A 15,730-nucleotide genomic window follows, 5' to 3' on the forward strand; every position below is an offset into this window, starting at 1 on the left:
TCATCCTTTTTGCATCCATTTCCAAGTATGCATATCTGTGTTATGCTATCAGCATCTTTCATGAAACTATGATCTTACAGCTGTTTTACTCTGTTTCAAATATTACTTTTTCCTTCTAAAGGTAGGTAGGTAATATCTGAATATTACCAGATAGTTAAAGTAAGATTAGATATCTAGATAATAAAATAATATAATAATATATACCTTTCTTTTTTTTTTTTTTTTTTGTAAAATTATTCCATTGTTTATTACACTATAATATAATAATAATAAATATTTTATTCATCTCCAAAAGTTGTAATCTCTTGCACTTGGCTTAGGGGAAGTGTAATCAAGCTTGGAACAAATATTTAAGAAACTTTATTTAGTTGCTTGTAGAACTGAAAAATGAAAGCCTATAAGTAAATGAATTGTAAAGATGCAGGAAACACCCTTCAGGGCACCAGGGAGCTAGAGAAGTACTATATAGTCATGCTGACAATTAACAGATTAATGTGCTTGTGTGTTTTTCCTGCTACATTTACTCAACATTCAGCCAAGGATGATCTTTGGTGCATTTTTCTCCTGATTAAGAAGGATTAGAAATTCAGAAAGAATTAGGAGAAGGAAAAAGTTGTGAACAGCATGAATGCAAATATTTTCCTCTGTTAATCAGCTTTTACTTGGTTTGAGGTCAACTACCTCTGCAAGAAGAAAAGAAGGCCTAGAGAACAAGTGAATTTCTTCCTTTAAGTTTTTTTTGGAAGAGTATAAGTAAAAAATACATCATTTCCTAAGGTCCTTACCCATCTCTAGATTTATGAAATTGTATAACCTGAAACCATAGGTGAATTCTTCCTTTTTTCACATAATAATCTTATTCTAGAGGTTAATGGCATTCAATCGCTGAGAAAGTTTTTCATCAGTTGAAGAATTTAGCACCACTTAATTTAATCCAGAAAAAAGGAGCTGTTTTTCATTTTTCCTTTTGCACGTCATGTTGAAAATCAAATATTCTTTGTACTTTGGGGGTTAAGAGACTGTGATACCCAGGACTGTTAACTGTATGTGAATGCAGATGCATACATTAGAAAGCTGGATGGATATTAGCTTCCTAATTACATAATTCTAGTCATAGTTCATGGCCTTTGTCTCTTCCACACTAAAATAAATATGAAAAAACAAGTAAATATGTAATTGTCTCTTTTATAAAGGTATAATATCTGAGACCTAATCCTTTTGCAGACGTGTATATACATACATATACAGTTATAGCAGAATTTTCCAGAGGCTCTGTAGGTTGTCGCCACTGTATATTGCCAGTTACTGACCTTAATTGTAAGCAGTTGTACTTGTGTGCAGGTGAGGAAGCTGATTCTGGCTCTTTGTTGTGGCAGCATAGCAACTGGTGGTTTGGATTTTTTTTTCCTTTTTTCCTTTAAAATACATTTTGATCTAGGATGGCTTGGAATCTAGGAGTGTTTGATGCCAAATAAAAATGTATTTTATAGTGTGATTATGGCTTGAGATAGGTGTTTGAAATAAAGCTTTTGTAGAGGACAACATTAATGCAGTTAACTGGTGTTGGAAATGACCAGTACCATCCTCTCTTCTCCTTTCATTGCAGCTGATAGTCCTATGGTTGCTGAAGAGAAAGGACCCTGCTACCGGTTTGTTAGTGCAGGAAAACAATGCATGCATCCTCTTTCTGTTCAGCTCAGCAAGCAGCTTTGCTGTTGCAGTGTTGGCAAAGCCTGGGGCCCACACTGTGAGAAGTGTCCCCTCCCAGGAACAGGTAAGAACTGCCCATTAAAAGTGTAAGCTCTTGCCCACCCCATGTTTGTTACACATGCTTTAAAAAAATATCCAAGAATTGATTTAAAAATAAACCAGAAGTGTTCATCAGTAAATTATGACAGTTCTACTGTCATGATTACTGTGTGATAATAGAATAATAAAATGTATACTGTCTTTGTGCACAAGGATTCATAATTTTAAAAAGTGGTTAGATCAGTGGTCAAATTAATCCTTTTTAAAAGCATAATTGTTCATTGCTGATTGTAATACATATGATATCCAGCTTGTTCAGTGTTTTAACACAGGTACTTTTAATCCCCTCTTACTGAAGTTGCTGCTGCAGATGTCACTCATAATACAAATCATGCATTTCTGTGGAGTATTTTATAAAAATTCAGATTTTCAAAAGTAACTAGTTGCTTTGGGAAATCCACAGCTAATATAAGCAGCATGATGAGAGTAGTGGATGCCTTACTATTTTAAGATGGGCATACAGAAATGGAAGTGACCAAAGTTTTTGAGCATTTTAATTGATATTTAAAGCCATTATATCCTGTGTGACTGCTAGGTTGCTAGCTCACTGATTAGGATTTTAAAATTAAAGTTCACTTTCAGGTAAATAATATTTCTATGGCTTTTTAATGCAGCAAGAACATATTCCCATCAGAAGACTAGCAATTTAAATGCAGATGCTTTATGTCTATGAGAATATTGTGGGAAACTTTATGCCCAACTCCATATATACATTCTGGAGCTGAGAATATATCTTTTTTTTTTTTTTTTTTGCCAAGATGACTGCTCTCTTGTTATAAAAAAATCCACTGAATATTGTGTGCAATTGATTGTCTTAGTGATTTCTCTTAATGAAAAGACTTAAGAGAAATCTGGGAGTAGAAAATTCTGATGAGCTATGTGGGAAAAACCTTTCCCATTTCATGGCAAAATTCATGATTTAAAAACATGTTCCTTTCTATAACAGGTTAAATTCATAATGATCTTTCAGAGTTTTCAATGAAAAATGTGTGAAAGTGGGATATTCCAGAATGGGGTAATGTATTTACTGCAGCATCCCATGTTAATTTAAGTCATTGGATGAAAGAGTCAACATCTCTCTCTCTGATAGCTTTTAAAGTAGTATGAAGTAGATCAGCTCTGAAAGACTAAGAAATTTGAGATACATACGCAGCTGTTGAGAACACTTCCGTGAGCTATCTTAGAACAAGGCTCATATATCTATTCTGCATTTGAGAGAATATGACCCACGTGAAGATTTCCTACATCCTGGGTATGCATCTGAAGGGACCAGATTTCTTACCCTCAATTGGGTGTTTTTGTGGCAAGTTTTGATATTAGCATTTTCCATTAAAAACTATTTTGTTGATCTGAATCCAGTCAATCAATTTCACCCTTCGTCTTCTCTATTACTAAGGCACCATCTGAACACACTCCAAGAAGTGTAGTATCTATAGCAGAAAATCTCTAATGTATAATTCAATGACTTCATTTGTGGGGTATCTGTAGTTAGTATTTTATGGTTTTAGTTTAGACGCTAACTCGTTTTAGAACGTTGATGTGTTTTCATAGCAGAATTTGGTGAACCTACCGATGTCCCACTCTGCACATCTCTTAAGAAGCTATAAGATATCCCATTAGGCACTTGTGAGGTATTTCATCCTGACATAGCTTTACCTAGAGCAATGAGGACAATGAAGCCCTGCCCCCTCAAGAATTCTGAAGGCCCCCTGTCCATGACAGTATAGTTATTGTCTTTGATGAGAACGAAGGCTGATCTGTGTTTCTTTTTTATTCCAGACTGCAAAGACTGATGCTCATGTAGAGCAGCTACAGAAATCAGAGCAGGTGCTGCTGCCTGACTTTCATTACCTTTTAATGTAGCAGCCTTCTAAATGAGATTATTTCCCTTACAAATGAGATTATTTCCTTTCTCTTCCAGTGTTGATTTTTTTTTTTTTTTTTTTTTTTTTTTTTTTTTTTATGAACCCCATCTTGCTTTTATCCAGCTCATTAAGGTCTTTGGAAGGACTCTGTTCAGTAGAATTTGCATCAGGGCTGGTATGAGACCTCTGGTGTAGTCAAATGGGATCCTGTGAATGAATGTTGTTTCTGATTGATATTGTTCTGCTCTTCTAGTGCAGGGGTGGTGAGACTTTCTTCTTTGGTTTCTACAAAAGGAAATGATAGAAATAGTAAATTTCATTCCTTACACAATGTAAATGATGATGACAATTTGCATATTTAAATTTGTACTTAGCAAGGATATACTGTGTGAAGAGGATTAATAAAAAAGAATTGATAGATCATATAGAGTAAACATAACTGAACAAAGATGTTAAACTTCAGGGAAACCTTCAGGCAGAACGTGCTTTTGAGAGAATGTTCAGTCATATAGTATGCAATGCATAGTTTGTCTAAATATCTTTTATAAAAATGTGTATACAATAGCAGATGAAATTTATTAGTGGTTTTCATTATATTTTCCACTATGTCAACATATTGCACTTTTAGACTCCTAAAAGGAATATTTTCCCATCCCAAATCTAGCTGCTTTTAAGGAAATCTGCCCTGGTGGAATGGGTTATACGGTTTCTGGCCCTCACAGAAACAAGCTATATCATCACCCTGCAGTTAGAGTACAGCCACCTGTCATTGGCAAGACCCCGATTACTCAACCTGTTGCTAAAGGTACTTCTCCTCCACCTCTCCCAGCAAAGGAAGAGCCAGTGGAGGCACTGACCTTCTCACAGAAAAGTGAGCCTGAGATGGCTGTGCAAGAAGGTGAGAGTGGGAAAATTTAGTCTTTCTATATTTCTGTGCATGTGTCTTCGATGGTATGTTTCTTTGCACAGTAGCTGTATACAACACAAAGAGGAGTCACTTCCCACAGAAGAGCAGTCCATGTCACAGAGCATACTGTGTTACATGCTGTATTTCTGAAGTTTGACGTACATGTATAGCTCCTAGCAGATGCAGAGAACACCATGGAGAGAGACAAAATGCTTTAGCCTGATTAATTTTTATGATAAGAAATAGTAAAAACTTTTATGAAGATGTTTCTGAAATACAACAAAGGGTCCAACTCAGGCTTTGATTTACTAGTATGTGGGGTTGTAGGGATGAAGGGGTTATCAGCATCTTCCTTCTACACGCTCTGTAGATTAGCACGACCTGATGTGGGTGTCCTTCACTAGCTTGTGGTCTGGTTTCATCCCTGCAGCTGTGCACTCCCTCAGCTGGACCATGCCAGATCAGCCCCCCCTATGCTGGGCTGTTTAATAATCGGTTGATTCCTCTACAGTATTTCTCCAAGGCTTCGTGTGGTTTTCTACAACCCCCTCAAAGAACTTTTAGCAGCTGCAGTTGTCCTGAGTTTAAAACAAATGCAGAAACAAAGACAAGCTGAAAGCAGGGCTATTGTAAATGCATTGCCAGTAAACTTGGCATGATCTAACTGTAGGCAAGCAGATATATGTTGTGTATGTTCCTGAAGAACCTTCAGTAATGATACTGAAATTCAAAATTCAATTTTTTTTTTTAATTTTGATACCCAAAATTCAGTAATGATACTGAATGCATAGCAAGCTGTTTCCCAGTAGTGCCTATAATACATATGTCTGGCTGTTATTAGAAAGAGTTTCAGTCAGCAGACTTCACAGAATTCTGTGCGATGTGGGTTACTTTCTTGTTAAAATTAATACTCTAGTTTGGCTTTCAAAACAAAAATAGAGCTAAACTGAATCGTGTGAGAAAATAACCCATTCAAATATACCTGTAGTCAATGCAGGTTTATATTATCTCACATAAACCTTTGGGTTTTTCTGTGTTACAAAGTGGTATGTCATTTACTAAAATATCAGTTGAGTAATTAGAAGGGTTGCCACGTTCTGGTAAATCTTAGAACACAGGGAAACTGAAGAAAAAAACTTTTAGTTTAAAAAAACAAACAACTACCTTTACAAATGCTTGCTCTAAGTCAGTAATGACACTCATAAATGTTTGAATTTTATATTCCATTTTTTGATATGATAGAATTTTGAATTTTAAAAATTTTATTAGATCTAATCAGCCCCCCTGCTAATACTAAAGAAACTGAAGTGAGAAAGGGAGAAGAAAGATTTTTTTTTCAATTTCTCTTCTGTGGAAAATGTTGATTTTTAAAAGAAAGACATTCCTACAAGATTTTACAGGAATATATAGATTTCCATCTGTAAAAGACAAATTAAAAAATGCAAACTGTGGTGGAAAATGAAAGCCTGTATGAAATTTCTACCCCTCCTTCCTGGGGGAAAAATAATAATAATTTTTGTGGGAAAAACAAAACAAAAATACTTTTTCTTGCATAAATAAAATGCAAATTTTAAGCCTTTTTAACAATAAATAAATAATAAAAAAGGTTAATTATATACCATTAGGATATTAATTTACCTTTAACATAAACGCGGGTGATGATATTCTGCGGAAGGAATTTTAGGAGTTTAATCAGTTAGTAAGTTGTTAACCAGTGAGTTTCTTGAATTGTTTCAAAGGAAGAAGATTAGAAACCTGTAAGAAAGGTGACTATTAAAGTAAATAATGATAAGCATTGATTGGTGCATGGAATCCTAGTATGGTTTCAGGTTAGCTTTTACATTTTTGTCAGGAACACTACTTCAAGTTTACATGATTTTGGGATAAGGTCAGAATCTGAAAGCTTTCTTTGATGGCAACAACCATTTTCTGATGTGATAGTAGTTTTAAATTAAATGTGTAAATAAGTGTTATGTGAAGACTGATTAATTTTCTTTTTTCTTTCTGGTTTTAGTGGCAACTGCAGCCCCTGATCAGGTAAAACATAATGTGATATATCAAGGAATTAGACTGCAGGTCATGTGTACAAGATGTGCTTTGGTAACTCTGGAAAGGGTTTAGGGTTCATGAGGAACAAACAACTCACTGTGGACTTACAGTGCAAATCCTGAGGCAAAAAGAGTTCATGTTGTTATTATATACAAAAACAGGCAGATAGAAATTAATCTCCCTTTGGTATTGGTAAAGGATCTAGTGCTGTATTGTTCTATCCAATTCTAGAGCCTTTATTTTAAGGACGATATTTGAAATTGCAGACAGTATGAAGGGAGATCCACTGGTACTGACAGCTAGAGAAAATGAGTTGGAGTGAAACAGTATGAAGCTTTAAAGACTATTTGCAACACCTGCTTAAGAGACTCATATTAATGCCTTATTTGGTTTCCGTAGTTTTTTGGTGTATATTCACCAAAAAATATTTGTGTATAAAAAAAAAAAATTGGTGTATATTCAGTGGAGAAGAGCAGGTGCTTATCTGTTTTAATTCTTCCATTCTGGAGGTTTTTGATCATCTCCATGCAAGATAACAGGATTTACTGGGAGTAACTGCAGCTGTGCTTCATTTAATTTTCCTGAAGTCTGACAAGCATCTAACGCTTATGAAAATAAGGCATTCAGTGCAATAGCTAAGAGAGAACTTTTCACAGTGTTCAAAGACTTACAGACATGTGACTATATACTTGTGTGAGCCTGTACTGCAGCTAAATACTGTTTCTAAGCAATTAAAAGACCAGACGATGGGAGAGCTATGGAGTGACAAAGCCAAGAAGCTCCATGAAATGGCTCCTTCAAATAAAATCAATGTTGAATTGTATGACATTGTTTAAAAATAGTATTCTGTGTTCTTTCATGCTTAAATTGCTAATGATTAATGATCTCCTATATGAAACCACTCATGGGAGAATGTTAGCAGTTTCTCAAGCCAAGAGTTTGTGGGTTGTTATGATAGCCAAATTAAAACAATGCTTTCAGAATGTGAATTTCTAATTATTCTTTTAGGAATTAGTTTCACTCGATCAAGAAAAGCAAATCGTAGAGCCTGGACAGCCCCAGCTCTCTCCTGGAATTTCAACAATTAACCTGCATCCACAGTTTCCAGGTAACTTGTTCTGTCTGTTCTGACACACAGAAAGTGTTTGCAACTCTTCAAAGAGTGGAAAGATAGCAATGGTAACAGATTAATGAAAAAAATGACTGCAGTTTAATGAGCAATTTTTCCATGAGCAGAAAAAAAAAAAAAAAAAGAAATCTGAGGTGGGAGGAATTGAGAGGTTGCCATTGATTGGGTGACATGTAAGTCATGTAAAGCAAAGATACATTATAGACAAAAGTGATATCCTGGAGTACATACATAAGAATTTTAATGCCAGCAGAGTTGAAGCCTTTATAACCCATTCAATAGGAAGCTTTACAAAGGTGCCTTCTTGTAGATTTATGCATAGCTTTAGATGCAGAAATGTTACTATTTTTCTTGCTTTCTTCAGCATTTCATTTTTCTCAGAAGTGGTAAAATGATGGAAAATCCAATCATACTGCTTTTTTTTCTCTACTACAGATCTAAGCAGAATAAACTAGTGAAAAGCTCCATAGTCTGGCTAGATCAGTATCATGTGTGGATGCTTTGAGCTGTTTGGTTTTGTTGTGTTTTTGTTGTTGTTGTTTGTTGTTGCTTTGTTTTTGTTTTTTTTTGGATGCAATTGATTTCCATTCCATGTCACACAGTAGTGATTGAGAAAACATCTCCTCCTCTGCCTGTTGAAGTTGCTCCTGAAGTCTCTACTTCAAGTGCAAGTCAAGTAATTGCACCTACTCAAGTTACAGGTATTGTACTTCCTTTTTAGTACTAAAATAAGTTAAAAAATGACTGTGAATTCCTGACACTGTAACTTGTTCCACATTACTTCAGAATTAGAATAGCCAAGAGAGTATTGCTGTGGACAGAAAGGAGTACTCTGTGGAAAGGTAGAAAGAGAGTACAGAAAAACACAGGAATGAGTGTACTCTTACCAGAGCCAGGACTGGACGTTCCCAGGATGTACCTGCCATTTTTGTGCCCACAAATAAATGGTAGAATCAAAAATGAGTCATTCTACCTCAGATTACCCGATTTGGAATTGAAGTCCAATAGTTGTGAATTGCAAAGACAAATATGCAGTTTTGTTATGTGAATTGCAAAGACAAATATGCATAGTATTTTCAATGGTTTAAAAAGATGCACAACACTGTTTTGGTGCATTCAAAATGCCTAATTCAGAGGGCCTCTGTTTTATAACTGGAGTTTCTAGGCACTACCACAATTCAGAAAATAGCAGTAAGTTAAGACTGAACAGTCAGTGAAGTGAATGCTATCAAGCAGAACAGGTGCAGTTCAGTCTCGTGGATGTAGTCTCTGCTAGAATACAGACTAGGAATGCTGTTGAAGAGGAGCGTTTCAAATAGTGACAAGACAAAAGGAACACCCTGATGCAAGCTGTGCTGTCAGAAAAGCAGTCAGCAGCAGCTAAATAGAAGAGACAGTGGATGAAGTAGCAAAGTTGACTGTTATGTTGTCCAAGGGAGCAGCGGTAAAAAATGTGAAAGATGGGGAAATGGGATAGAGGAAGATTATACTTTTTTTTTTTTTTTTTTTCCTTCATGACCACAAAGAGGCCTCTGCAGGTAGAGAATATAACAAACATTAGTTATCAGTGGAGGTGTTGAGTGATCTGGGTGAAAGAAACGCTGAAAAGCAATATCCTACTGTATTCTGAGCTACTAAATCAAGGGTTGTGGACTAAATAAATTCCAAGTCAAGACAGCAACAGCAAGACGGAGAGATTATGCCAGACTCCAGATGGGATGATGGATGATGAGTTTCACCCACAGTCTGTCTCCCTTCTAGAAAACTGTGGTAGAAGTCATTTTTGGCAGTGGCAAAGTAGGATTATAGGTGAACTAAAAGTCATGTTATTATCCCCATTTTGTCTCTTGACACAGAAAGCAGCTGTTAGAAAGCATCACAAACCATTTTGGATATCTGGAGCAGAAACTCTCACAAGTAAAGTGAATTACAAAGATCCTTTCTCTTTGAAAATGAAGAGTATTATTTCTGATGTGATTCTGCTGGAATTGAAGCAGAAGCAAGCAGACTGACTGTTCCTTCAAAATTCCAGCTTTTTCTTTCTCTCTGTACTCGTTTTTTCCACACATGAAAGCTGTGTGAATGAGGGCCTTCCTTTTGAAATCTTTTGTCTTGTCTGTGCAGCTAATGCTGTCCTTCAGAGGTTCACTGCATTTTAAAATTGCAATTATGATAAGTCAGGAAAAAACTTTTTTTTTTTTTTTAAAGCAATCCACTTAAGATCTTCTGTGGAAATTCCTAGAATTTCATGTGTGACATACATGGATGGGAGATGATTTCTCCACAGTAAAATTACAGCTTATATAACTGTAGCATTTTTCTCATCCATTTTTTATGCCAGAAAGTGCTTGCCAGTATGAGAGATTCTGGGCTATTCAAAGAATTATGTCGTAGTTTTGTAGTTCAGTAATCTCTGTATATTTTAAGTTTCTTTTCTCACGATGCTCAACTGAGTGATCTGTGGCATAAAGTTGAAAGGTGTTAACTTTGAAACAGCAAGTGCGTAGGAAAATTTGTACTGCCATAATCATGGCCTCCATTGTCTTTGTCTGTGCATAATTTTTTCTGCTGCTATTTTTGTCCTGTAAATTAAAGATGGTTCTATGTTTTTATATCAGTACCTTTCACAGTGCTAATTCTGGAGCACATGTGGAAAAATTGTTCCATTTCAGTCAGATATATTGCAGTACTGGTTTTCATATCTCTGTTTGCTCCAGACCTGTGAACTTTCATGCTCTGGCATTCGAGCCCATTTTAGCCCTTGAGCAGATATTTTAATATATAGGTCGTTTGAACTTCATAATCATGTGAGAGCATGCTGATCTAGTTCAGCGTGCTCCGCTGTCTCTGCATTCCTGTTTTATCTTTGTGTCTCTGTACATAGTGTTTTATCTGAGTACTAGGAGCATAGACTGTTCCTCCCCTTGTAATATACTTGCATTGGGAGTAACTGATTCCAGTTGTCTGACAGTTGGCTTAGCCCACTAAGGCTTATGGAGAATTCTGAAGCTTTTCTTCCTGTAGGATCTGATACAATCTGTAGTTATCCCTGTGATTGTATATCAGTGTTGTTCCCAGCTACCATGACATCAACATACGTGTTTACCCTCTAGACATTTTGTTATCTAGACTGCCTTGTGAAGTACTTCCACGTCCCCTTCTGCATACCCTCTCAAAGGCAAGCAGTATGTTCCAAATGGTGTACTGAACATACAAGTCCTAGAACTTGTTTTGTTTATGGGAAGCTGACAAATCTCTGCAACGCATCTGATTTGCTTGAGGAATTTGACTCCTGCCACGTCAGTGGATATTTCATATTTTGTGCGTGAGAGAAAATATTCCTCCTGAATTTTCTGCTTTAGCTCTTTGAGATCAGTGCAATGCCTGAGACTGCACCTTTTATCTCTGAGATTACCAGGGAATAAACCTAGAATTTAGTTCTTCAGGAGAATGCCTTGTGCTGTTGTGTTTTAAAGAACTCCAGTCTTTTTTGAAGGCGTCCAAGTGAATAACTGGCTATTTTCAGCCCTAATTCTGTCTCTTAAGAAATGAAAGTCTCCTGTTTGCAGAGAATAAATCTTCATACAGTGTAAGTAGATTAGATTTGAGATGAGTTACAAGAGTTGCTTTTCTGACTGCCCTTGGCAAACGTTACCTAGAAGGCTGAGCCCATGATTGTGTGCTTTCCTTTGTGCCTTTCACAAATCTGTTTTACATTTTCATTTAAATGAGTTCTGTACTTTTTTACTTCAAGACTTCAGTCTTACATTTCTTCTGAGCCACTCTTTCCATTCTTGTTATGGAAATCCTGTGCTTTGTTGCCTCTTGTGTCTACACAATATTTCTGGATTTTATATTTTCTTTTAAGTCCTAAAAAAATTGTAGAGCTTGAGTCCTGTGTTGAAATTTCATTTTGCCCTTTCACATTTACAACGTATATTTGGACAATGCAGTATTTATATACTAGGAAATAATACCTATTTATTAGGAAACGAAAAGGTGGCTCATCAAACAGGTTCCATAATAATTTTTCACTCTACATTTCTATTTTTCTTATTCAAAATCAAAATATTTGTGGGTTATCTTAATAGATGCTACGTACACCTCCAATATCCTTATTGGGGAAAAAAAAAAAAAAAAAAAAAAGCACATCAGGTTATTCATAGATAAAACCTATCTGAAACAAATTCATGATCCACCCTTTCCAGAAGGATTTCAAAGGTATTCATTTATCTCACCCTTAACACAGAACATGTTGTAAATATATAGTATATGATAAGTGTGCTTTGAAAGGTTTGCTTCTGGACAGTCAATACCTTGAATGGTATAATAGGAAAAGTAGTGAAAGATGCTTTAAACTAAGAATTTAGCATGGTAGAATGTTTTTAAGTTTAAAAATGCAATTGATAAATGAGAATTGTAGGTGTTTTCCCTTTATATAAGTTATCTTACTTCCCATAATAAAAGAACTGTGCTTTTTGGTTTTTGTTTTTTTTAATGTTTTTCTACATTAGCTTGACAACCACTCCCTTGTACATTCCTGTCCACAAGTGAGGTCTGTAGACAGTGCACACAGTCTACTGTGTATGAAAAGTGTACATGACTATGGTCTTTCAGGGGTGTAAACTTCATGGGATGTTGATCAACATAAAGCAGATGCAGAGTTACTGTAAGATCTATTTTGAAGCATTCTTTTAAACATTTTTGTTTCTTATTTTTTGATGTATTAAAGTTGTCTTTTCTACATACATCCATATGTCAAGAAGTAAAAATAACAGAAATGCAATTAATACTGCTGTCATAGCTGAAACTTGTCTAATTTGTGGTTCTGTGTCCAAAGGGCCTGAAAATTTCACTTGCTATAAATTTGAAAACAAAAAAGTCAATGTACTATATATACGTGAGAGCATTGCAGTGTCAGATTGGCTAGTCTCAGAATTAACACAGGTTTTGAAGTAATTGCAATGTCCAGGTAAGTACTTTAAGATGCAGTATTGTATATGGTAGACATATCTACCATGCAGTTCCTTGATTTGCATTTACAGAGTGACATTGCACGTTTTAGTAAAAATTTATCTCTTAGAAGATGGCATTCTTTCATGAAGGTACGGCCAGTTTAGATGTTTGAGTTGTACATGACATATACAGGGTCTGAATCACCCTGCTGTTGGAGGTACAGTTCTGTCCCCATGTATGAATGTATGGAAAGAACAGAGAAATTATCCTGTCCTTCTGCAAGCATTGAGCTGCCTCCTTCAATTACCTCTAGTTTGTCAATCCCATATGAAAGCTTTACTAATTAGTAATGGTCAATGAGAACTTGGAAGTCAGCACTGCTGTGACTTTGCCCCTTCTGACAGTCTGCTCCCTGCTCCCTTATGGGGGGAGGAGGTTACTACACAGGTTACTACACTGTTGTGAACTAACATCAGTTGAGAAAAAATCGTAGCTTTCCATGTTCTGCTGTGTTTTGTTTCCTCAGGAAAAAGAGTGGAACTACAAATTGCTATGTTCTGTGAAGGAAATTAATTAGGTTATTATGTAATATAATAATTATTAAATAAAATAATCTGTTGTTCAGATACAGTTTCAAATGTTCAGCTAAATGACATACATGTAGTAAATGCAAGTGAGGTAAGAATGCAAAATAAGATCCTAAATTGGGTAATATAAACTGAATATAGTTAATTGAAGTGGTTTTGAATGCCTTAATTCTGCACCTTCAGAATTAGTTTAATTTAAATGTAATCTGTTTCTAAATAGTCTGAATAAATGATTCTTCTCTACAAATTATAGCTTCTTCTTAAGAAGTTACCATTTCATGCTGCTATGTAACCTTAATTTAATTTGCAACCAAATATATTCATTACTATTCTTTGCAGCAACATACATACTTTGAGAATTTCTAAAACAACTCTAAGGACTTAGCATCCAATGCTGCCCTATCTGAATCACCTTATCATACAAAATATATGCAAGCTGTAGCTGATGTGTATTCTGTAAAAATACTCAGAAACCTACCACAGTTATTTTCATAACCTTTGCTGCAAAGATTAAATTGTATATATTTTTTATTTTAGATTGCTTTTATTTAACTTTATTTTTTTATGTACTCACTTACAGATTTTGAATGGGACATGACAATATGTCACTAGGAAAAGCCTAGATGGTTTCTGGATCTTCCAGATAAATTATCTATTGCAGAAACACAGGATTTACAAACTTACAGTCGCTTTCGGGCCCAATTTTTACTTGGATTACAGAATATTGTGCACATAAACAACTATGTGGGAGAGTTTAATGTTAAACTTTGTTTTGTTTGCTTAGAAATCAACGAGTGCACAGTTAATCCTGATATCTGTGGAGCAGGACACTGCGTTAATTTGCCTGTGGGATACACATGCATCTGCTACGAGGGATACAAACTTAATGATCAGCAGACAAAATGCTCTGGTATGAATGGATGCTTTCAAAACTTTAAAATAGTCACATTATGAAATGTTTGAAATGTAGAGTCTGATCAGGAGGAATATGCTACAGAGCCGTCAGGAGCTGATTCCTCTACTGGATGTTTCCAAACTACACAGAAGCTCGTTTTTGTATGTCAAATAAAATTTGCCAGCTTGTCTCCGATATAGCCTTTCACCACTCAGAGCTGAATGTAAATTTAATTAAAGTTGAATGAAAGCCATTCCCTTTGTGAGATGAGAGAAAAAGTGATTAGACAGACCATTTCTTCTTGGTTTTGTATTAGGTATCTAAAATTGTCAGACTGCTAGGAAGAAATACACTTCTGTTTGGAGAAAGAATGACAGAAGTTATGCCTGTTTCGGAGAACAATTTGACCAGCTACCAGCTCTGCAGCTGAACTAAATCCAGTCACTTTGTTAGGCCTTTCCTTTCAACTGCTTGCTGGAAAAAAAGAGAATACTGTAAGCATCCCAGAAGCACATTAAGAGATCTATAAGTGAGATCTTTGTCCGCTCAAAGCCCAGACGGGCTCTGAATAAGCCATTTCAGATCTGGAAGCAGCCTATCAATCCCTTTCCTTGATTCAGAGTATGCTGGTTCCTCTGTAACTTGGATCAGAAAGACTTTATATCACGTTTCAAGACTATATACTATCAACTTTTCACACTACCTAAAATTCAGTAACTTCAAATTGATGCACAGACTATCAGGTGCGACTACCATATTAAAAAAAAATAATAATAATTTGCATTCATATACATAGCCAAATAGCAACTTAAAAGCCTCCTATTTCATACAAATTGTATTAATGTACTGTGCTTGCAGCTTGTGCTCAGCTTACACTCAGGGTAATGATTTGAATAGTAATCATGTCACATTCTTCAGGCCAATGCAATATTCATATAGTCTATGCCAATAAGAGCATTTTTTTCCAACCAAAACTATTTAATGCATCTTTTTTGAAGCTTTAAGGATGAGGAGTGCATATACTTTTTCAAATAGTTAAAATAATTACAAGATCAGTCCTTTCAAAAGCATGGCACAGAATGAACAAAAAGAATCACAACTAAATATGTTATTCTACAGTCTTACATTTTTATTTCTTTTATAGATATTAATGAGTGTAATCAGACACCTCATCTCTGTTCCCTTGGACGCTGTGAAAATACAGAAGGAAGTTTCCTATGTATTTGCCAAGCTGGATTCATGGCCAGTGAAGATGGAACTGACTGCGTTGGTAATTGCTGCTCTACTTTATAAAAAAATAAAAATAGGTTTCTTGGTTCATTTTTGTATTTTTACCCAACCCTCCCCCCCCCCACCCCACTCCCACCCCCGAAGTCCCCTTTTCAGCTTTTTTCCTAAATGTCATTGGTACTGGTCTGATGTCTGGAAGTGTTTTAACTGTCTCTCACCAGGTATTGTGGAGAGGAAAGTATGTGAGTGGTTTCTCCTACTTTTCAAAACGATCATTTGTTGAAAAACAGTAATTTTTTCAGT

The 15,730-nt window shown here is 35.6% G+C and overlaps 1 protein-coding gene across 8 annotated transcripts in view; it reads left to right on the forward strand.

The window, feature by feature from the left end:
- The window catches only part of LTBP1 (latent transforming growth factor beta binding protein 1), a 205,177-nt gene that overhangs the window by 127,623 nt on the left and 61,824 nt on the right, over window positions 1-15,730 (forward strand). For 3 of the 8 annotated variants that reach the window (XM_084512716.1, XM_084512718.1, XM_084512721.1), the window contains 7 exons: window positions 1,607-1,774; window positions 4,339-4,572; window positions 6,596-6,618; window positions 7,639-7,738; window positions 8,362-8,460; window positions 14,087-14,212; window positions 15,342-15,467. In XM_084512716.1, the coding sequence (XP_084368842.1) occupies window positions 1,607-1,774; window positions 4,339-4,572; window positions 6,596-6,618; window positions 7,639-7,738; window positions 8,362-8,460; window positions 14,087-14,212; window positions 15,342-15,467 (876 nt within the window). The remainder of the gene's footprint in view (window positions 1-1,606; window positions 1,775-4,338; window positions 4,573-6,595; window positions 6,619-7,638; window positions 7,739-8,361; window positions 8,461-14,086; window positions 14,213-15,341; window positions 15,468-15,730) is intronic. The other 5 variants (XM_084512717.1, XM_084512722.1, XM_084512719.1 and 2 more) reach the window with 4 other exon arrangements.

This window comes from Aythya ferina (assembly GCF_964211825.1).
Source record: "Aythya ferina genome assembly, chromosome: 3".
Lineage (NCBI taxonomy): Eukaryota > Metazoa > Chordata > Aves > Anseriformes > Anatidae > Aythya > Aythya ferina.